Source organism: Miniopterus schreibersii (genome assembly GCF_964146895.1).
Source record: "Miniopterus schreibersii genome assembly, chromosome: 11".
NCBI lineage: Eukaryota > Metazoa > Chordata > Mammalia > Chiroptera > Miniopteridae > Miniopterus > Miniopterus schreibersii.
In genome coordinates this window covers 26735947-26759751 of record NC_138111.1, presented here as the reverse complement: position 1 = coordinate 26759751, position 23805 = coordinate 26735947, and the positions used below count along the sequence as shown (strand labels likewise).

General features: G+C 44.4%; 1 protein-coding gene across 4 annotated transcripts in view; it reads right to left on the bottom strand.

Annotated features, from left to right (window-relative positions):
- The window catches only part of GNE (glucosamine (UDP-N-acetyl)-2-epimerase/N-acetylmannosamine kinase), a 51785-nt gene extending 36101 nt beyond the window's left edge, over positions 1–15684 (bottom strand). Inside the window, exons 1-3 of one of the 4 annotated variants that reach the window (XR_013999917.1) lie at positions 15511–15528; positions 3639–3844; positions 1505–1956 (exon numbers count right to left, since the gene is read on the bottom strand). Coding sequence is in view for 3 of the 4 variants with exons in the window: in XM_081152281.1 (XP_081008407.1) it covers positions 1505–1956; positions 3639–3844; positions 15511–15561 (709 nt within the window). In the remaining variant the exon portion in view is untranslated. Of the gene's footprint in view, positions 1–1504; positions 1957–3638; positions 3845–4161; positions 5956–8251; positions 8393–15510 lie in introns of those variants that run through there. The other 3 variants (XM_081152281.1, XM_081152283.1, XM_081152282.1) reach the window with 3 other exon arrangements.
- Positions 15685–23805: the final 8121 nt, after the last annotated feature.

Below are 23805 nucleotides of genomic sequence, written 5' to 3'. Positions count from 1 at the left end.
CACCCCTCGTTTTTTAATCTAGTTTTTGCTATTTTGTCATCTTTCTTTTCATAAAGAAACTGCTCAAGTGGTTCCAAATAGAACCTTAAGCCCTACAAGTGCAAGCTTGCTACATTCTGCTTTATAAGGATTATTTTCTATTCATTACAAGTTTTTCCAAAATCCAGTTTTTCAGAATACATATAGAGCTTAACAGTATAATTAGAACAGAATGACAGAATGTTTACTTAGAAGCACACAAAAAGAAGAGACTAAAGAGACAAGTTTGTTCCACCAGCATTAGCTGGACAGGTTCCTTAATAACTACAAATCTGTCCAAGAATAAGAAATATATAGAATGGATTAAAGAAAGCCCGTTTTAATGTGATCTGATTTAAAATATAAGCAATCGCCCAGCCGGTGTGTCTCAGTGGTTGAGTGCAGACCCATGAACCAAGAAGTCCCCAGTTTAAGTCCCAGTCAGGGCACATGCCTGGGTTTCAGGCTTGATCCCCAGCAGGGGGTGTGCAGGAGGCAGCCGATAGATGTCTCTCTCATCAATGTTTCTCTCTATCCCTCTCCCTTCCTCTCTCTATAATCAATTAAAAAAACATAGTTAAAAGATACACAATCACTGAATATACAATCACCTATTATTCATTAACTTCATTATTCAATAGATCTACCTCTTTAAAAAGGAGAGTCCTAAATACCTAAACAGATGATTAAACCTGGTTTGTTCTGTAGCTAGTACTCTCATTATAAATTAACCAAGTGAAATTCTGTTTGTAAACCTATTTTCTTTGCCTCTAATTAGCAAAAGGTAATCTCTAGGAGGCTAGATCATTGAACATTGAAGAGTTCAGACCTTATCTATTTACAGAGATAACAAACTGTAATGGTACAACTATGACTTTTGCTTTTATTAATAATCACCATAATCTCTTTTAATAAGTACTTATGGCTTACTGCTTTCAACATTCAGTATCTCATCTGAGTATTCCAACAATCATGTAAGAAAGATATTAAAATTAAAAATAACAAATTTTTCATTGTACTAAAAACCAAAGTAAAGGAAAACAAAAATAAAAACACTCATAATTCTACTAACTAGAAATAAATATTATAAATGACTTGGTGTACATACTTCCTTAAACTTCCCATTATGTTACTGTTTTCATAAAAATGGAATCATGTTACATATAAATTTTGTAGCTTGCTTTCCTCCCACTTTTTGCTATGTCAGGATCTATCCCAGTAACTATTCACCCATCACATTATATCTAATGGATTAAAAGCATTCCATTGTATAAATGTATCATAGATTCAATCCATTAAGCTTCTTTTACAGAAAAGGTGAGACTCAGAGAGGTGAAGTCATACCATAGGGCAAGATCTATGAACTAAAACCTTAGCTTTCTGATTGCTAATGGAATATTCTAGCCACGACAGTTTCTGAAAGCACTGAAACATACCCTACACTGACAAACACAACCATTAAGACTGAATAAAGTCTGACACATACCTAACCACATGCGAATGATGCTCATGTAGTCTTTGTTCTTGGCACAGAGCAGTTTGTCATAGGAAGGGCAACCTGCCAAAAGGATGCGATCATGGTCCTCACACATGGATATCAGGTGTTGCTCAGCACTTCGGGTGCAGCACACATGATAATGAGCCAGTTTTGTTATGGCATGTCTGATAGAATCATCTATGGTCCCACTGACCTCCCCACCTTCAATGTGAAGGATTCGGATGTTCATCAAGGCAGCAGATGTTGCCAGTGCCAGGGCATCAAACCTGTCTCCATGAACAATCATGATATCGGGCTTCAGGCGATTAAGGACATCTGGTAGCTTCACTAGGGCCAGGCCTACTGACTCGACCATGGCTGCCTCATCTTCCCCTCTAACAATCGTGTGCAGTCTTGTGTTAATATCAAAGTCATCTTGTTCAATCATGCGGTAGGTATTTCTAAAACAAGAGAGAAATAAAGATGTGACAGCATGTTCTTAAATATAGAGCCACAAAAACATGAGAAGAACAATCTAAAATCAACTCTGAAGGGAGAAATACTTTATGAAATTTTATTAAATAAACTGAAGTATAACTTACAAAAAATTAAAAGCACAGACCATAAATGCATGGATCACTTGATTAATTTTTCTACCTACATACCCTGTAGCCACTACCCAGATTAAGACGTAACTGTACAGCATCTTGAAAATCTCATTTGTGCCCCTCTCAGTGAGTATCTGGAGGGAGAACTATCTGAAGGAGAATTTTATTTTTTATTAGGAAAAAGACCAAAATTTACAGTGGTCATGGCTTTTTCATTTTTTTATATTTATAAATTTTTTCAAAGAAATATGCTGCTTAATAGGGAAAAAATGTCACAAAAGCACAGCTCATTTAAAAAAACTAGTAGGGAACCAGGACACCTGACATATCACAATAATATAAATTTCTGAATGATGGAAAGTATCACTTGAATTTTCCTTGTAAGTTACTATTAATGCAGCATAATTTGGATTGGAGTGAAAATGTAAGTTTTACAGCATTAAATTCGCTGGGACTCCACAGTTTCCTTAAGGCCTCTCTCCCACTAGTCTTTGGTCAAACTTTTCTCACAGAAAAGAACCCACTTAGACTTTCACTTCAGGCTCTGGCTAACATTTCTCTTCTGTTTCGTCCTGTCTTTGTCCTGTGTAGGTAGGAAAACCCGTGTGTTTTCTCAGGCAGAATTCATTTCACATTTTTAAAAGCTATGGAATTTTGAGTTGTCCATACATTTCTTCTCTACTGTACTCTAAGTCCTTAGTGTAAATTGCTAAATTGGTTCTTGGAGGCAAGTTTTTACTTATTTGTTTTTGCTGTTATTATCTTGTTTTTAAAGAACAGTCTGAAAAAAACAATTTTACTTTAACACAAACTTCATTCATATTTAATATTGTATTTCTGACCATCTTTGGAGGTTGCATTAACATTTTCATGCCACAAGGGTGCACTAATGCTACTTTATTACATATAACAAGATGAATGTTCATCTTTGGTTTATATAGTCTGCTCTCTCAAAGATTTCTCAACTTTTATTTTTCATATTTTGAATGATCGATAACAAGCCTAATGTCATCAAAATAAATATCAAATAAATATAAATGATAATGGTAATATAACATTCTATTTTGCCTTGTAAATCAATTAAATTTTTAAAATCTTGTTCCATATCTACTACTTTATATGCTGTTGATCTATATTACCAGTTTTAATGTAGAATTACTATTACACAACAGATTACATGGAATCACATTATTATATCACATAATATATAAGTGCCATTTCTCCTAAATGTAGTAACAAATAATAATAATATTAATAGCTATCACTTACCAAGCACCTATCAAGCAGCATCATTGTGATGCACCCTCTATCTCACTATCTCCATTCTTCACGATAACCTCCAACACAAGTCTTCACTCCATTTTATAACTGAGGAATCTGGGGCTCGGAGATGCTAGCAACTTCTCCAAGGCCACATAAAAACTAAGTGGTAGAACTGGGATTTGAAGCTAGGTCCTCATGGTGCCTAGGTCCAAGCTCTCTCCAGTACACCATGTTGCAATGAAGAATATCATAAGAAAATGCTTTCCTCTTACCCATAGTCATCTATAAGGTGAGAGCCAAGCACCACCACATCAAGGTCAAAGAACTCAGGTTCTGTTTTAATGCCAAACATGATTGGAGCGAGCTTAGAATAATCAGCGCGGTTGCAGGTAGCAACACAAACCCGAAGCTTCCGGTTATTCCCATTCTTCTCCATGACTTGATTTTTTCTTTTTAAAAGGTCCTTAAAATAGAGCTCCTAAAGTTGCAAAAATAAAAATTATTTATGATCAGAATGACAGGTCCTAGATATAAACAGAATTTTACAATTGTAACTGCTTATCCACCACTTAGCATAGTGATTCTTCACCTTTTTCCCACAGCACTTCTGTGATACAGCCACTGGTACATCCAGAGTTATGAAATTCCAGGTGACTAACTATAACTCCACCCCTTTTTCTCACACTTAAGAAAATATACTGGAAAACATTCGGCTGGGCAGGAGTGGCTCAGGTGGTTGAGCGTCACCCTGTGCACTGGAAGGTTGTGGGTCTGATTCCCTGGCAGAGCACATACCTGGGTTGCAGGCTTGAGCCCCAGTCGGGGAGCTTATGGAAAGCAACCAATCGATGTTTCTCTTTCTCCCCTCCTCTCTGTAAGCATGTCCTCAGGTAAGGATTTTTTAAAAAAGAAAAAGAAAATATACTGGAATGCAATTTAAAAAGAGTGGCATAAATCAAATCTCATTTAAAAGGCCAGCAAACATCAGCTCTTTATTAGTTAAAAATTACTTGCCATAATTCACAATTGATCCCAACATACCAGACTGTTGCAAAACTTTGAGATACTGACCTAGTTCAACTCTCACTAACCAAAAGGAAAACACAGGTCTTGAGAGGGGAAATTACTTCCCCAAGATTCAGGATCCCATCTTATAGGGGATGATACCTATTCACCCTCACACCATACACTCCCTATATTACAAAACACTGTGATTAGTGCTGAGGGAGAGAGAGATGAGTAAGGCAAAGATTAAGAAACAATAGAACAGAAAACAACAACCTACCTTTACAGCCTCCTTGGCACCTATTGTCAGTGATTACAAACTTGACCACTCCCAATGCCTACCAGAATTTCCCATCCCACAGGCACCTGAAGTCGCTATTCCAAACAGAACTCATTTTCTTCTCTAAACCTGTTTCTCCTTCCTTGTTCTGTTACAAACTTCTATTCATCCAAATGCCTTGACATCCTTGTCACCTCTGCTCCTCACTCTGGGCCTCCTAAAGCCCTATCAATTCCACCTCCTGAATATCTTTCTAATCTGTCTCCTCTCCATCCCCACCAGGACAGCCACTAGCCCAATCCCTCATCCTAGGTCTGAACTATGGTAACAGCTGTCAAAGTAATTTGCCTGTCTCTAGCTTTGCCCTGCCTCCCACAAACTTTCTGAGTGTTCTTTCCAAAGTTCATAAATCTGATTATCATGCTAAACAGGATACATCACCTCTGGATAAAGCCCAAATTCCTGATTTGGACCTAGCGCATCCTTCCATCCATTTCTCCCCTAACTACAATAACCTCTACTCTGTTTCAAAGCCAGTAGGCCTCCATATCTGTGCTCTTCTGGCTGCCAGTCCTCTACCTAAACTTCCTTTCCCTCTGACTGAACTCTTCCTCATGCCTCCGAACTCAGCCTAAGTATCCCCTCCTCTGGAGGACTTGCACATACACCTCATTCCTCCTCACCCACCCTCTTGGTGCCGTGTTCCTGAGCACTGTGGCCCTAACATACAGGTATGCACTGTTGCTCAGCTCTTCCACCTTCCTGGCCCCCCACCATTCTATGCTCTCCATTCACAAGGTAAAAATCAGGGGCAAGGGATAAGAGGTATGTTTTATGGAGCATTGTAAACTTCTTTATATCAACATAAAATTTCACTTCATGGATTGATCTCAATGTTTATCTTTCAGGGTGTGTATCAGTGTTTAGAATTTGGACTCAGGGATCCAGAAAAGCTTGAGTAAGGATGCCAATAAAAAGGGAGCTGCCCTTTAGGTCAGGGTAAACAAACTCTGAAATTCAGTGGAAATCCTGTCAGTAGCCCTCTGTCATTGGCATCTCATCTCTCTTAGGCTAGAACTTCCAAGATCACACAAATTGCCCATCACTGGGCCCATTCTGAATTTACAATCTCAGTAAAAGCTAATCCTACCCAACGGAAAGCATTTATAAGATAATGAAATAAGCATTCTGTCAAGAGTTGTACTGTAAGTCCTTACTTAATGTCGTCAATAGGTTTTATGACTAAGTGAAACAAAACCAATTTTACTATAGGCCAGCAATTTTCAACCTTTTTTCATCTCACGGCACACATAAACTAAAATTTTGTGGCACACTAAAAAATATATTTTTGCCAAACTGACAAAAAAAAATAGGTATAATTTTGATTCATTCAGGTACTGCCCGTTTTAAAAATTCTTGAAACACACCAGTTGAAAATCACTGACCTATGGCATCTCATCAACATTATAAGAAAACAATACTGCTGTATTCATAAGATCCAAGCACTACCTCATAATTAAAGAGACAAAAACATTTTTCTAAAACTGGCTGTCTTAGGTGTTTTTATACATAATCCTTTTCCCACTCACTAAATTTAAGCTGAATAAATTGTTGATGATATTTAATTTGCTGGGTGAGGCAAAGCAAATCATTCATGGTTGATCAATTTGCATTTACTTTAAAAGAACAGTAAACTTTCCATCTGGCAACACTAAAATGCTTAGTATTTTCCAGGAAACTCAAAGGTATTCTACCAAAACTGAGAGTAAACTAGCTATATAAATAAACTATGAAAAATACTAAGTTACTTAGGCCAAAACTTCTTTAAGGAAGGAAATTAAATCTTAAAAAGAAAATAATAGGCCCTGGCTGGATAGTTCAGTTGGTCAGAGCTAAGGTTGCAGGTTCGATCCCCGGACAGGGCACATACAAGGATCAACCAATAAATGCATAAATACGTGGAATAACAAATCGATGTTGCTCTCTCTGTCAAATCAATGAATCAATCAATAAATAAGTAAACTCAGCATTCAGGACATTGCCCACACCCAGCATCTGCCTTGTGTCTGTTTATTTCATAAACATCCATGAATGAGTATGCAAGAGAACAGGATACTGTAGCCCCCACACACACACCAACTTATCTGAGGTTTCACTCTTCGAGGTTTCAGTTACCCAGGGTCTGAGACTATTAAATGGAAAATTCCAGAAATAAACATTCCTTAAGTTTTAAATTTCATGCTGTTCTCAGTAGGGTGATGAAAACTCACCCCATCCCATTCCGTCCCAGCGTGACTCATCCCTTTGTTCAGTGTTGTATCCAAGATATATACGCTCCAGACCTTAGTCACTTAGTAGCAGTCTCAGTTATTAGGTTTATAGTTACAGTACCACACTGCTGGTGTTCAAGTAACCCTTACTTTACTTAATAATGGTCCCAAAGGGTAAGCGTAGTGATGCTGGCAGTTCAGATATTCTAAAGAGAAGCCGTAAAGTGCTTCCTTTAAGTGAAAACATGAAAGTTCACAACTCAATTAAGAAAAAGAATCATATGCTGAGGTTGCTAAGATCTACAGTATGAACAAATGTATGGGTGAAATTGTGAAGAAGGGAAGAGAAAAAAAGTGCTAGTTTTGCTGTCACACCTCAAATTGCAAGTTAAAGCCATAGTGCCTAAGTGCTTAGTTAAATGGAAAAGGTATTAACGTCATCACAGGTATGTATACATAGGAAAAAACACTGTATATAGGGTTTGGTACTATCTGCTGGTTTCAGGCGTCCATTGAGGGTCACTACGGCATATCACTCTTCTCTCAGTGCAGAGAGGATGAGACTCACAGAAATAAAAAGGAAGAGGCTATATGAAAGTGGTCTGAAATTCAGAACCCTATTCCTGAGCTATAATTCGGTTTGGCTTCTTCCAGAGCTTCTACAGTTGGGTTAACCAGTTATCTACAATGCTAAGCTGTACCCCACCCTCCCCTCTATCAGAGGAGCAAAGAATGCTTTTTATGCTGTAACAATTTTACATGTGTGCTCAGGATGGGGTGTGAGTGCTAAATAAAACTTCCAAGGAAGCCTATCCCACTTCCAAGGAAGCCCAGGTGAGACTACTCAGGGTTGGGCGCAGACCTTCGAAATCATCTCTTAGTTTAACCTTTATAACCTGGGCAACTTGCCTGCCACGCAGCTCTCCGCCCTCTCTGGCACACCTGCGTTAACAGGACATTATCTTCGCTGTATGATAGCATTTCCCAGGGTTAGAGGCACGCCGGCCCCCCTCTAACCCCCCCCCACACACACACACGCACACACACACACACACACACGCACACACACACCTCCCCGGTTACTAGCCCGGGGCCGCACTGAACCTGCCCGCTTCACCCGCCACCAGGCGGGGCCTATAACCGAACTAAAGAGGGGCCCTGGCGTGTAAGCCCGCGGACGACAGGGCGAGGCCCGGGTCGGGTGTGGGCGGGGGGGGCGCGATGCGGTGCAAAGCCGCGGGCTGGGCGCCGGAGGAAGAGGCCCTAGAGGCCGGGAGGATGTTCCCTGCGAGCCGGCCTCCCGCGTCCCCGGCGGACGCGGGGCTCTCACCAGTCTCGTCTCCGGTCCGCGGCTCACTCCCGCGCCGCCGCCGCTACGCCGCCGCCACGCCTCGAGGGCGAGAGCCTGAGGCAGTGCCCGCCCCCTCGGCTTCCGCCCCGGGGCCCCCGGGGCGATGACTCGCCGCCCGGGCCCCGCGCACGCACCCTTGCACACCCACCCGAGCACGAATCGGCGAGCGCGCCCTTACGTCACGTGAGGGGAACCTCGTGATTGGCTGTGCCCTCCTAAGCCCCACCCTCCGTAATGGTTTCTGCAGGAGGCCGGGGGGGACTGAGGTCTTCCGCGGTCGTGGCACCGTCGGTGTTACCAGCTCCGGTTCTCCCCCGCCGGCCTCGCGGACGCGTGGAGGTCCGAGCCCTCCCACGGGGTAGTTGTTCTGGCCTTCCGCTCCCTCGGTCACCTCACAGGCCGTGGCCAACACAACACTGGTGCAGCCGGCCCTCCGCGGAACCCTGGCGCGGGCAGGCTCGGGGCAACCCGAGCGGGTCCCGAGGGCGAGCTGCGCCCGGGCCTCCGCTGCGGGAAACCCCCCGGGCCGCGCCCAGCCGGCGAGGGCAGCGGGGGAGGCAAAGCCCTCACGCAGCCGCTGGTGAAGACTATCGATCGTTCACATTCCTCACTCCCTACTGACAAGCTCTGAGTTGGTGGTAACAAAACATTAAAACATTTTTTTTTACAGCCATTAAATAATTCGCCACAGATGAAACTAAACAGTTTAACAACTCTTCATACATAAGGTGAATATCATATGCAGTCAAACTTTTGCACTTCAGCCCGGCCGGGCGTGGCTCAGCGGTTGAGCATCGACCCAGGATCCAGGCGATCGGGGTTCGGTTCCCGATCAGGGCACAGGCCCGGGCTGCGGGCTCGATCCCCAGTCGGGGGCGCGCAGGAGGCAGCCGATCAGTGACTCTCATCATTGATGTTTCTCCCTCTTTCCCTCGCCTTTCCTCTCTCTGAAATCAATAAAGATATATTTTTTAAAAGCCAAAACTTTTGCACTTCATTTTCCGATTAATGATGAAGCTCTCATCTGCATGAGAATTATTACCCGTTAGCTCTCCTGCAGCCAGCTTGGAGCCACTAAAAGGTCACATCAGGCACAAAAGAGCAAACACGAAGGGATTTGGTGCAAGGAAGTGCCATCGGATTTCTTTTTCAAATTTCACTTTGCTGTGTGGACAGTGGATTGGATCAAGAATGATGGCAAAAATAAAAAATTAAAAATAGCATGATGGCAGTCTTTGGAAGGAGGCATAACAAACATAAGGAGTCTGAAGGCCGACGCTCTAGCCGCTGGGCCGAACCAGGGCAAGCGGTTTTGATTTGGAATATGTCATGTTTGCAATACCTATGAGATGGCCACATGAAGCAGCTAAACCGGCAATAACATATATGAATCTGAACACAGATTCGCAGGACTATAGATGATGTATGTTTCCTATTGTTGCTGTAACAAACTTAGCGGCTTGAAACAACACAACTGTCTTATCTGTGGTTCTGGGACTTAGGAGTCTGACATGGGTTTCACGGGGCTAAAATCAAGGTAGCAGTGTAGGTACCATGCACACAAAAACTGCAACTATATGTGGTGATGGAGATTAACTAGACCTATTGTGATGATCTTTTAGCAATATACAGGGCAAGGCAAAAGTAGGTTTACAGTTGTGAGTACACACAACTGTTTGTTCTTGTATTATTGTTAATTATTGTATTATTTTCCACACAAAGAGCTGTAAACCTACTTTTGCCCCACCCTGTATACATATATTGACTCATTATGCTGTACACCTGAAATAAATATAATGTTATGCCAAATATATCTTTTAAAAAAAAAAAAAAAAGAAAAAAACAGTAGGTCTGCCTCTCTTAGGCTGCAGGGGAGATTCTGTTTCCTTGCCTTTTCCAGTTCTTAGAGGCTACCCACATTCCTTGACTTGTGGCCCCTCTGACCTGCTTTTCTTGCCACATCTCCTTCTCTGACTCCCCTACCTCCCTTGTTCACTTAAAAGGACCCTCATAATTACACTGGGTCCACTCAGGTAGTTCGGAATAATCTTCCCATCTCAAAATCCTAATTTAATCACATCTGGAAAGTCTCTTACGCTGTTGAAGGAAACATACGCACAGGTTCTGAGGATTAGGATGTAGACATCTTTGGGGAGCTATTGTTTTGCTTACCACAAGTGGTATTAAAAGTCCCAGGAAAGCCCTAGCTGGTTTGGCTTAGCGGTTAGAGCATCAGCCAGTGGACATGGGTCTCGGGTTCGATTCTGGCCAAGGGCCCGTACCTCAGTGGCAGGCTCAATCCCCAGCCCTGGTTGGGGCCAGTGCGGGAGGCAACCAATTGGTGTGTCTCTCTCACATTGATGTTCCTCTCCCCTCCCCTTCCACTCTTTCTCTGAAAAGTAATGGAAAAAATATCCTCAAGTGAGGATTAAAAAAATTAATAAAAGTCTCAGGAAATATTAAGGTGGGCATATCACTTTTTTTTTTTTAAATGTTTTTATTGGTTTTAGAGAGAGAGGAAGGGAGAGGTAGACAGAGAGAAACAGCAATAGAGAAACATTGATTGGCTGCCTCCTGCACGCTCCCTACGGGGATGGACCCTGAAACCCAGGCATGTGCCCTGCCCAGGAATCGAACCCGACCTCTCAGTTCATGGGACAACGTTAAATCCACTGAGCTGCACTGGCCAGAGCTGAGCATATCACTTTTAAAGTTACATGCCATACCACCAATACCCAGAACAGAACATTACTTTTTTTCTCTTGGAGTTAAGAAAAATTAATTTCAAAAACAGTGTTAATGTTCAGTTTTTTAAAAATCTGGATGTTTATTAAATGGGTGTGTTTAGTTTGTAAAAATTTTAACTGTACACTTAAGATATGTAGATGTTTTTGTATGCGTATCATAAGTACAATATGTTTTTTAAACATTGTTTAAGATTATAGTTAGAAAAAACTGTAACTAAAAATATAAATACTTTTAATAATAGGTAATACAACCCTGGCCGGGTGGCTCAGTTGGTTGGAGCGTCACATCCCATACACCAAAAGCTTGTGGGTTTGATTCCTGGTCAGGGCACATACCCAGGTTGTGGGTTCGATCCCCAGTAAGGGCACATATGGGAGGCAACCAATGGATATTTCTCACTCACATCGATGTTTCTCTCTCCCTTCCTCTCTAAAAATCAATAAAAACATATCCTCAGGTGAGGATTAAAACATAAATAGATAAAAAGATACTCATAACAAAAAGAGAAGCCTTTTGAAATTTGTATTTCAGGACGATTAATCACTGTTCATATCCCCAAATATTAATCAGTTTATCATGTCAGCCAATCAGCTTTTTAAAGCACCTGTGTTAGCTTCCCCAGTTATAGAACAAAAGTACAAATAAATGCAATGACTGTGTGCTTGTTTTGTGAAATACTGCCCTTTATTGGGATTTTTAAGTGTATTTTTACGGGCTCTGCAAGTATTATATTTTAAACCGATAATAATTTTATTACTTACCTATTTGCTAAGGAAATGAGGTAAGGCAGAGAGTGCTCAGTCACCCCTGACTAATAGGAGTTCAGAAGTTCAACTGGCACCACAATTACAGAAGAACTGAGAAAGTGATAAAACTAGTTTGCCTTTAACTTTGACTCTTATAAAAAGTTGGACCAACAAAATTATGTTCTAAATTAACTGCTCATTAAAGAGTTATGGGGATGGAGAACAAAGGGGCGGGGGAAGAGTTATGTGGGAAGTGTGTTCTTTTGGACTTCAAAGGACCAGGCTAAGGTCAGCAGCATTCGGCACCAGCAATAAGGCTCTGGGACAATCCCACTGTTTCTCACATAGGCTGAGGCACCAGCCAAGGTACTGGGGCAGGACGCCTGGCGCTGAGGAGTAGTCAGCTCTTAGCAGTCAGCGGGCGGCTCACAGTGAAGACGGGGCGCGCCCGGCATTCCTTTGGGGTACTGAAGTGGGCTTCTTGACCTCTGTGACTGCTCAAGACACAGCCAAATACACGGAATTAGTGTCTGTAAGCCCAAAGCATGAGCAAAAGGCCTCCACCTCTCTCTCCTCATGTCTTTCATTCCCTCCTCTGCAATGGATCTAATTCAACCTTTCGGATCATTCCTGTTCCACCCCCACACCCTCTGCCTGTCCCTGAAGGTGGCCAGTCCCTTATGATCACACCTCTGCCCCTGGCCCTCTACATACACCACCTTTCAGGATTTCTTTCACTCTCAAGTCTTCCATTTTGACGTCTGTGTGGCTAATTCCGTGGATGCGCTCTAGCCTGCTCACTCTAGTTCTAGGCCCATAATTTCAATTGCCTGCTAGATGTTTCCTCACCCCAAACTCAATATATAAAATTTAGTTTGTTTGTTTTTCCTCTCGTCTGCCCCATTTCTCTTAATGGTACCGCCTTGCCACTTTCTTTCAGACTCAAATTCATGGAGCCATATTTTAATATTCTCTCTCTCTCTCCCTGACTTAACATTTGATCTCTCGAATTCTGCAAAAGGTGTTTTGTGTGTTTTTTGGCATCTGCTCCTCCCTCCCAGTTCTAACATCACCACCTTAGTTCATTCAGATCTTCATCTTCTTATTTCCTTAATTCTGAGATGCTTATACACTTTCATGATTTTACATACCTGAACTCAAGATTTATTTTTAATCAATGTACACGTTTAATGTAGTGTTTTTGTTACAACAAACCTGTTATGTCAATAGTGTCTTAGAATTAAGCAACTATGGCATCTCGGACCTAGAGGACTCTGCTCCCTGCTCTTCCAGCCTGCATTCCCCGCTCCTCTCGCCTGCCCTGCACACCACTGCCTGCCTAAATCTACTTAAAAGGCTGCTTTCACTAGTCATTGCTTTGCTTAAGAAAAACTCCCCGTGTCTCCCCTTTCCCTGCTGGGTAAATTATGCCTAGGGGATCAACTTTGGCATTGAAGGTTTCCACTTAAAAAAAACCTGGGAGACTGGCAATGCTTTTATCTGAAATAGAGGAGAAGCAGGTGTGAGGATGGGCCGGAGGAGGAGAGAAGGTGAGTTCGGATTAAGACCTGTTGAGTTTGCAGCACCTTAAGGATATTTGCATAACACTGAGCACCTGGAGAAAGATAAGGCCTAATTCATCCCCCCAAATTTATATCTATTTTGAAGTACACTGCTAGTTCTAGCCCCAGGCACCCAATTGCATTTCTTGTCCTACCTGTTTCACCAGATTTTTCTAAGGCCCCTGACTCCCAGTCTGTTATACTTTTACTCTTGGCCAGTTCAGAGCTCCTTTTATAATATTTTACACTTGGCAGTGATCTAACTCTTAGACAATTAGACTCTATTATTAAATTAAATTTTATAGGATGTAAACCCAGGGACTTCAGTTTATTGTGCTTTGTGTTTAACACTCAGCGGTGCTTTCCTGGCCATGTTCCCTCTTTGCTGACTCATTTTCACCAACTGCTCAGTTTTTTCTATCTTCCAGCTTCTCTCCACTTAATCCCTTCTTTACGCTTTTGGTCACTGCCTCATTCTCGAAACTTCCTTCTTCCTGGGTTTCCGTGACACCTCCTGATTTTCCACCTACTTCCAATCTCGGGCTGCTAAACTCCTCAAACCTCTATTTAAAAATTAATGTTCCCGAGGATTCCTATTTAGCCTTCCTTTCATCTCGTTTTAGCACACACCATACACCTGGTGTGGCCCCATCCACTTCCATGGTTTGACACAACCATCGAAAATTACTTCTAAATTGGGGTCTCTAGCCCAGTCTTCTCAGTTAAACCCAAACACCCAGCTCCCTTTAGGGCATCTCCCTGTGGATGTGTTCCACAGGCACTTCAGTTCGCCAGAAAGACATTTCCTTCCTCTCCATGAACTTGGGCTTTCTCCATTCTAAGTCTCAGTGACTGGCACTGTCATCCATCAGTAACCTGGACTTCTCCGCCTTTACCCCCCAAATTCAGCCTGTCCTGAAACCCTATCAACCTTACATTTTAGAGGAGCATTTTCCGAGAAGAGAGCCTGGTTTGACGGAAGAAAACGAGGGGGATTGAGGGGGATTGAGGACAGTGTGTGAAGGAGAAGACCGGCCCGAGGGGGACAGTTTTGCGGAGGAATATTGAAAAATATCAAGCGGGAGAGCGCCTTGGAAAACTTGAAGGCGATACACAGTATTTCAGAGTTGACGTGGTCACAGAACTGCCAAATGTGGGCAGACGGGTGAAGTGCTTGTTTCAAGGTGCATTTTTAAAAAGTTAGTCACACGAAAAACGGGAGTCAGAGCAACTATTACCTTTGTAACTAGAAACAACCATTTCTTCGATTTTATTGAAGACAGGAGGGGAAAAACAACTAAGAAGTTCCAACTAGAAGCTCAGAAAATCTGACGTTAAATTTATATGTAAGTGCAAGTGCTACTAAAAAATAAAAACAGCAAGGTCTCACTGAAGGAGGCAAACTGAAATTAGGCCCAGCGGCATAGCTAGATGTAGACTGTGTTGAAATAATTGCAAGAATATTGGATTGAGAAGTGCTTATAAGCCATTCCTTAATTATAGATAACCTTTAAATTGAATATATATATATATATATATATATATTTTTTTTTTTTTAAATCACCAAGTTGAAATATGATGATTTCCTAAAACATCTGAATTTCCACATTTCAATACAAATTTAGGTTAAGTAAACTGCATTATAATATAGCACACTACAGGACATACTGATACATTGATAAGCATGGTAATTTCCATCTTATTTGGCTTAGATACTATGTGACTCAGAGTTAAGGGCACTCCGCTTCCTAACGTGGTTAGTCAGTAGCTGAACGGGAGAAGGGGCACAAGCCAGACATGGGGCACAAGCCAGACATACCATGTTTCAAAAGCAAAGGAACAAATAAAAATAGCTGCAGCAAACTTTCACTTTTGGAAACAAGCTACATTTATGAAGCAGAAGATTCAAAAAAGTAAGAGCAGATCTACTCTCTGGATGAAAGCAGGACTCAGGGAGAGGTGGTGCTCAGCTTTCAGTTTAAAAGTGCTAAGAGACTGTGAGCTTGGGCACAGTAACCAAGAAACAAATAGGAACCATAAAATGACTAACGTAAGTGAGCAGTTCAAATATGACATTAAAAATGAATGACGGATGTGACAGATTTAAAACAAAAGCTTCCCTCTTCTTCCTTGCCGTCTCCCCCTTTGTTTCCGATTGCAATTTCAGTGCTAAGCTACTTACATGAGGTCCTTGAAAGCCCAGCTCCTGGTAAGAATACACATTGATTTCCATCCCGTGGCACAAGCTGGGCACCCAGTGTTGTTGGAATTAAGGACAGCTGCTTGTTCTGTTGGTGGAGCTGCAACAGAGCAGTCATTAGTAAGCGTCTGAATCCCAGACCAAATCTTGAGCCCCGCCTCTCTGAGAAGGAAGGAAAAAAATATGGCTCTGAATTCTTCCTGAGTCTGGACAGTAGCTTGCAAGTAGGAGGACAGTTAGGGTCCGAGCGTTACTGCCCTGTTTTTGAAATACTGTGCTACCTGATTTTATTTTCTACTAGAAAAATTACTTTCTTCTGAGTTTCTTGAAGGTAGGAACAAAAATCTACAATCAACATCTCAATAGTCTTTTCACACATGGTTCATTCAAAACATTTACTGATATACTACTTTGAGCCAAAAAAGTAAAAATAAAGAGATTAAACTAGAGGATTCAAGTTTCCTTAATAGTCACAGACCTCGACATATTGAAAACCCTTAGATTCATGAGCTTGAAGAAAAAAGTCAGTGTCGCAGTTTAAGCTCTGTTAGAATAAAAAACTGTTGCTACATTTTATAAACGGTGTACCTTGCACTTTGGTGCTCAGAAATCCCTCTCCCACCTCCTATCGCCCCTCCCACCAGATTGGTGGCAAGAGATACCGGCTGATGATCTGCTATTTCCACTTCGTTAGTATATGTTTGTTTGAACAGGGCTTCTGGTCAAGGTGGTGGAGTAGGAAACGCTGTACTCACCTCCTCTCACGACTGCATCAAAACTGCAACTAACCTACAGAACAGCCGTCATGGAGAACTGCCTGAAGCCCAGCTGAACAGAAGTCCTGTAACTAAGGACGTATAGAAAAAGCCACGTCAAGCCCGGTGGGAGGAGTGCAGACACAGAACAGGCTGGTCCCGCTCCCACCTGTGGCAGTTAAAAATTGGGAAGACTATCTCAACGGCACGGAGGTCCCCCATGAGGGACAAGGGGCCCCAGCCCCATACCAGGATCCCCAGCCAAGGGCTCCAGTAGCTGGAAGAGAATTTCCCTAACTTGTGGCTGGAAACCGGCGGGGACGGCGCTGAGAGAGACGGGGGGGGGGGGGGGGGGGGGGGGGGGGGGGGGCTGCTGGAGTTGCGCATGGACTGACTTGCCGAGGGCTCCCTCGCTTGCTCTATGCTTCGGTGCTGGGCCAGCAGCTCAAAAGGCGCCAGGGTCAGATGGGGAGGAACTGAATTGTCTGGCTTTAGGGCAAGAGCTGGAAGGCAGAAGCCACTGCTCCACTGTTCCTTTGCTAAGCCCTCCAGCTACAGGCGAAGGCCAGTGCCAGGTCTGAGTCCACGTCAACCTGCCTGCACTGTTCTCTCCACCCTAGTGATTCCCTGAGACTCCGCTCCACCCACCTTTCAGGCCCACCCAAGCCACTTCCCGTTGATTTTCTATACTAATGGCTTGTCTTGACTCATGCTGTAGAGTTTCCTAAAATCTTCATGGTTCATAAACTCTAAACAAGCAGCATCTGGCCTCAGCATGCCCCATACCTCTTGCTAAGCAGCCCCAAGCCTGGCACTAGTGGCAGCCGGCCTCAGTTTGCAGCTTAGCCTCTCCCAGGCACCTCCAAGCCCAGCACAAATGGCGACCATTTGCAGATGACTTTGTAGGCCATACCAGGTGGCCCTGGGCAGGGCACAAGCAGCAGCTGACTTTGGCCCCAGAACCAACGGTGTCTATGGCCAGCTTCAGACCATACCAGAGCACCACCCAACCACCTTCACAAAGAACACACTCCAAGGGCAGGATCGGCAGGAACCAGGGCCCTGCTAAAGCAAATTCTGCTCTGGAACACTGCTTCCTCCCTCCTCCACAGAAGTACTCACTGGGTTCTGCAGGAGCCCCAGGCTCAGGCCCCAGGCAAGCCCAGGGAAGGCACTGGGGAAGCGAGTAGAGACACCTCAGGGGGAGGGGGGAACCTACGGCCACCCCAGCCTACCTCCCAAACTGGGAGCACCCAGCCAATGCCAAAGTGTGATACCAAGATTTTCTAAAGGTGGAATGCAACAACACATAAAATAACATTTAGAAACACCTCCAGACTCACTTTCTCTTATCTTCCCTCACCGTGTCCCCCACTAGGACCCCAGAGAAGGGTCGAGGTCAAATGCCACCACAGCAAGGAGAAGAGGCAGGAAAAAGTCTTGCAAAGAGAGAGCGAGTCCACTTCTCCCAGCCCCGTGGGTGGTGGGAGGAAGACGGGAGCGGTGCGGAGGTGACGAGCAGGGAGCAGGTGAGCAGGCCTGCGTTCTCTCTCCCAGGCTGCAATCTGGAGGGTGGCCCTGGGGTGTTGATGGTTTAAAAGGGCTGCCAAAACCAGAGGGGATTTGACCCGCCTCTGCCACTTGGGACTCCTGTCTTCGTGTGTTTGGGCTGTGTAACAAACTACCACACAGCACACAGTGGTTTGTAAACAACAGAAACTTATTAATCACACTTCTGGAGACTGCAAATCTCAGATCAGGGTACCAGCATGGTGAAGTTCTCCTGAGAGCCCTCTTTCAAGACCCTGAACATCTGGGCTTCTCGTGCCCACATGAGGGCCAGCGCTGTCCTGACCCTTACAAGGGCACCCACCCCATTCCCCCAGGGCTGCCCTCTCCTGGCCTCATCTACTCCTGATTACCTCTCCAAGGTCCCACACCACCCCATTGCGGGTGGGGTAGGGTTTTAACATATGAATTTGGGATGGGGGACACAAACATTTAATTCAGAACAATGCCTCAGGATGGGCCCCTTTCGCTTCTGCCCCATTATGGGGGGGGGGGGCGCTGCAGGAATGAAGTAAATTGTTATGACACTGTTAGGCACACAGGCAGAGGCTTGAGCTAAATTTCTTTTTTTTTTTTAAATATATCTTTATTGATTTCAGAGAGAGGAAGGGAGAGGGAGAGAGACAGATAGAAACATCAGTGATGAGAGTCATCAATTGGCTGCAGCCCGCAACCCGGGCATGTGCCCTGACTGGGAATCGAACCCTGATCGCCTGGATCCTAGGTCGATGCTCAACCGCTGACCATGCCCGGCTGGGCTTGAGCTAAATTTCCCAGCTAAATTTCCACACTTTGAGTAGCAAGAGTCTAGAGATCCCTGTGGGAGAGGGGATTGTGAAAACTTGAGACGTCCCTCAAATATGGGGATAAGTATAAAAATATTTTGCAATGAGTAATCCATAGTATTGGTTCTCAGTATAAGGTGCCGTGGGCAGTGAGTGGCAAGCTTTCTCTCTGCGGGTCTTTCCTTTCCAGTGCTTTTATTTCTTTCAGTTTCCTATCAGATTAAGATACATTTCTTATCAAATCCCCCCCAGTGGCTCAGCTGATGGACTCACCCAAACTTCACTCAGACAGAGAACCTCCCAAGGAAACACCCTCCTGCTTCCTTCCCGAGTGGAACATTTTTTATCAGAGACTCCCTCTTGTCCTTGCAGACAGTGAAAGGAGCAAGGCTGGGAAGTTAGCCAGAGCTGTGTTTGAATTCAGGCTCTGTCATTTACAGCTGATTGATCTGAGACAAGTTACTTAAATTTTGTAAGGTTGATGATACTTCTACAGAGATAATATTCAGAGGGCTGTAACCATGTTGAAGGAGACACCTATGAAAAATGTACACCCAAAAAAAAATGTACACCCAGCACCTGACACTGAGTTCCCTTCTCTCCCAACCTAGACCGAACGGTGACCCAGGCTCCCGTGGGTGATGCGGGCAATGGGGGGACTGTATCTCAATCTTATGACTGCCCTATCTGCTTGTAATGTTATTTCACTTACATTTTTCCTGAAATCAACATTAATTCTTTTTTTAACTTAGCCAATAAATTTGTGAAATCACAGGTTTAATTTTCTAATTATGTATTTTTTCCAATGCATAGTAATTTTCTAATTATGTATTTTTTCCAATGCATTTAGTCACTCATTCAAGAGATATTTAGAGTGCCTTTCTGCTCCCAATAGCATTAACATGCTAGTTTTAGATCTTTTTCTTTCCCCCCTTTTTAAAAATTAATTAATTAATTTATTTATTTATTTATTTATTTATTTATTTTAGAGAGAGAGAGGAAGAGAAAGAGAGAGAGACATCGATTTGTTGTTCCACTCATCCATGCATTCATTGATTTTCTCCTATGTGCCCTGCCCAGGGATCGAACCTGTAACCTTGGTGTATCAGGATTATGCTCTAACCAAATGAGCTACCAGGCCAGGGCCTAGACCTTTCTAATACACATCATAATGAATACATTCAGGTAGTCATTCATTCAGCATATATTAGAGTGCTGACAGAACATAGAAAGTATGTTAGAACAGCCTGGCACAGTTCTAGGCTCTTGAGCACACATGCTGATGGCCTTATGTGTTTCCTTTCACTGCTTTTCCCGCCTCATCTCCTCCCCCAGAATGAGGGCACCCAGAGGGCTGCTTTCTGGCCGCTTTTCCTCCCTCCCTGCATCTGTCCTCTCTTGGAGCGACCCCTCTGTGCCACCTTCTGCCCTTCAACACAGCACATCTCTGGCCTTCGCAGGAGAGAAAGGCTGCAGCACTTGGTTCCCTCTCGTTCCCTCTCAGAGCCCAGCACTAAAAATAGAAATGTGGGAGGCCTTGTGACAAGGCCTCTGGGAAGGTCAATGGGAACAACTGGGGGTTTCATATCCCTGGGAGTCAGGCGGTTCCGATGGACAAGGGGGCTCATAAAGAATGAGACCGAGCAGATCACCCCCTCGCTGTCGGTTGGCAGGAAGCACACTAGTCAGCTGTCAGGGCCACGTGCAGACAGGGACCTGGTTTCAGAGAGCTGTCAATCAGCGCTGGTCACAACAGACTTACAGACAGGAGGGAGACCTGGGGGCCAGGTGAGTGGGAAGTACAACCATTTACCCAGGGGCCTTAAGGAGAAAGAAGGGCCCTTGAGCACACCGTCCCTCCCTGGAGCACACACAGACCTTTCTGTCCCCTCTCCTTCCCTCAGGCACATTACGCAAGCTTCCCCCCTCCTGAGCTCCAAGGGCCCTTCTTTTGCTTCTGTCACTTGTTTCCTGAGCCTGTGCAGCCCAGCTGGCTCACTTCTACTACCTCTGTAACTTTCTAAATAGACTTTCTCTTATAATTTGAAAAATAAAATAAAGAAGGGTTCTTGAGGCACCATGACCTGTCAGAGTGACCGAAAGCTCCACAGATAACATTGAGAGGAAAACAAAAGCCAGAGAAGTGCTCCAGGGACGGCCCGGGGGCAGGCATGTCCCTGTTGCTATTTTAGGCTTCCTCAACGTGCTCAGGTGATTGCTAGTGCTCCGAGGAGACCTGCAGGGCCTTACAGATGGTCCTTCTCAGACAATAGCAAAACCTGTTTTAAACATCAGTGGGTTCTGACTGTAGCCGGCAGGAAGGAAACTCTTATTCAGAAAAGAGGGGCCCTGGGAAAGAGTGGGGGTGCTTTCCTAGAGCTGTCCCCATGTGCTGCTGGAATGTGAAGCTCCAACGACTTGGGCAGACCTGCCGCATGTAATGAGGGAACAGAGCAGGTGGGCCACCGGTCTGTCGATGCCAGGCACGGCTTTCGGAGGCGGAGAGGGCGTGTCGGCACCAGCTGAACTGGCAGGGTCCCAGGCTCTGCTTTATGACCACCAGATATTTGTTAATAAGTTGCAGACCCTCACACAGGGGTCTGGGCCTCTGTGTGTCCCCGGGGGAACATGTTTATGAGACTATAAAATAAAGCATGCACACACCCAGGGAGGAGGCTGGGGTGCGGATGGCAGGGCAGAGCAACACTGCAGGCAGGGTCAGAGAGCCAGAGGGGGAAGTAAGGCCCGAAGAGGCCTTCGTGGGCTAACCCCGCAGATGTTACACGCGCAGGAGCTCCACAGGCTGTCCTGCATTTTCCAAGAGATGGTGTCCAAGAGAAGGCAGTAGGGGTCAAGTGGGAAACAAAGAGGGCTGCTGCCCAGGGAAGCCAGACGCCACAGGAGGAGCCCAGGGCCTGGGAGCCCCGGGGCAGCAGGAGGCCCCCAGTGGGTGCGAACACCTGGCGCGTCCCTGCCTCCCCTTTGCCCTCTCGCCTCGGTCTCTCTGCTGTTAGACAGCAGGTCCAAGTCAAACAGAACAATGTAAACCTTTGCCCCTCCATACTTTTTTTCTTCTTCTTAACAATAAATTCATTTTTATGAAACATAGCGGAAGAATCAAGAATACAGCCCAGCTTTTCATTTTTAGCATCATGCCATTTCGCATCAGAGCGTAAACATCGCAGACACAGAGGAGGGACCCTCTCTGTCTCTAAGAGGCACCTGATTTCCATCCCCTCTGCTGAGGGGCGGCCTCCCAGCGGGGACCATCGCAGACCCAGTGGAGGGACCCTCTCTCTCTCTAAGAGGCACCTGATTTCCACCTGCTCTGCTGAGGGGCTGCCTCCCAGCGGGGACCATCGCAGACCCAGTGGAGGGACCCTCTCTGTCTCTAAGAGGCACCGATTTCCACCCGCTCTGCTGAGGGGCTGCCTCCCAGCGGGGACCATCGCAGACCCAGTGGAGGGACCCTCTCTGTCTCTAAGAGGCACCTGATTTCCACCCGCTCTGCTGAGGGGCGGCCTCCCAGCGGGGATGATACATACGTTCCTCTGAGAGGCCCGGTGTTTAGGTCGCGATGTAGGCAGGAGGCAGGACGTGGACTGATTTAGCACTAAATTCCCTCTCTCTTGCTCAGGGCGGGTGGATGTGCCGGCAGGCCGGGTGTTAACAAGCCTAAATAAACAGGATCTCTAAAGAAGCCTTTAAGCTGTACCCATGCAATTAGGAGCCCCTGCCCAAGCACTGGCACCGGTTTTTCTTGTTTATGACTTTATGACTTTCACCTCGCTGGCTGTCATTTCACTAACATCTTTATTGAATTGTACACCCGTATTTATGGTGTGACCTTTTAACCATTGAGGTTCATGAATCATTACTGTAATTTTCCACTATTATGACTTGATCTACAGGTGGGTGTTGCCATATTTATTCAAATAGTTCCTCCATTCACCTGTGAATTTAGGACAATATGTAACACCTCTTTCAAAGATTTCCTGAGGATTAAGGTAATACATGTAAATCACCTAGCCCAGTAATTGACAACGTACACAGTAAAGTTTTCTCTCTCCTTTCTAAATTCTCATAAAGTGTCTGTTTAAAACTCCAGTTAGAATTCTCAAAGTGTTGCCAACAAGGACCACAGTTAGAATTTCTGGAAACTACTTTTGGTCCACTAATAAAAACTGTGACATTTCCTTTCTTCTGATTAACCCAGATGCTGGAAAACCTATGGAGATTAAATGTTAAAGTATGACTTTTCGAAAATGTAAAAATATGACTTTCACACAAATATAAAGTAACACGTGTCAAAGATTAATTAATGGGCATCTTCCTGGTGCCCATTCATTATGAGCACACCAGTAAGATGTTGAGGCTGTGTCAAAGGAGAATTTGAGGAACAGAGAGGCAATGAGGAAAGATAAAATGGTTTTGCTAATACATGCAAAACTGGTTTGGTTGATACCCAAGTGCAATAAAATGTAATGTTTGGGGTTATCTTTTCTACAGAGGAGAAACCAATCGTATCCTTACTAGACAAAATTCACTTGCATCACTATGGACAAGAACTTTTTGCATCTACCAATTTTTTACAAGTTTACTTCAACTCCTACAGAGATGGCAAATAGCTTAGTCAATCAGAAATCAGTCAAATTGCACAAGCCTTGTAGAATCAGAAAATCAGAGATCCAGTAGGCAATGGTAAACGTTCCGCTGAAAGGAACCCTAATCACCTCTGTGGCCCATTTCTATATCTTGGGCAATTTTCCCCAAAGATACCTATACCTATAGGATGTGGTCTAGAAGGGTGTCCTTGGAATTTTCTCACTCTGAATTGTGGAACCACAAAGTCAACCTAGCACAGCCTAGACCCAGGTGCGCAGGCCCCTATCATAGCCAGTTCCTTCCTCCCAGTCTCCGCTTACGGGAATTCTCCTCTCCCTGGGCCACGTGGGGATTAGGGAGAGGGTTCATGGGCAGACGGTCCCAACGTTAAGCGTTTTGGTCCTGTATTTGGTAACCCAGGGGCTAGCTGCATGTGTAGCCCTATGCTTTAAGGTTTCCCTCAACAGGTGTTAAATTAGATGTTTAAACAGGTGTTTAAGTAGATGTTAAATAAAAATTAGTGAAGGGATAGCTAGAAGGTAATAGAATAGAGTCCTTTCCTG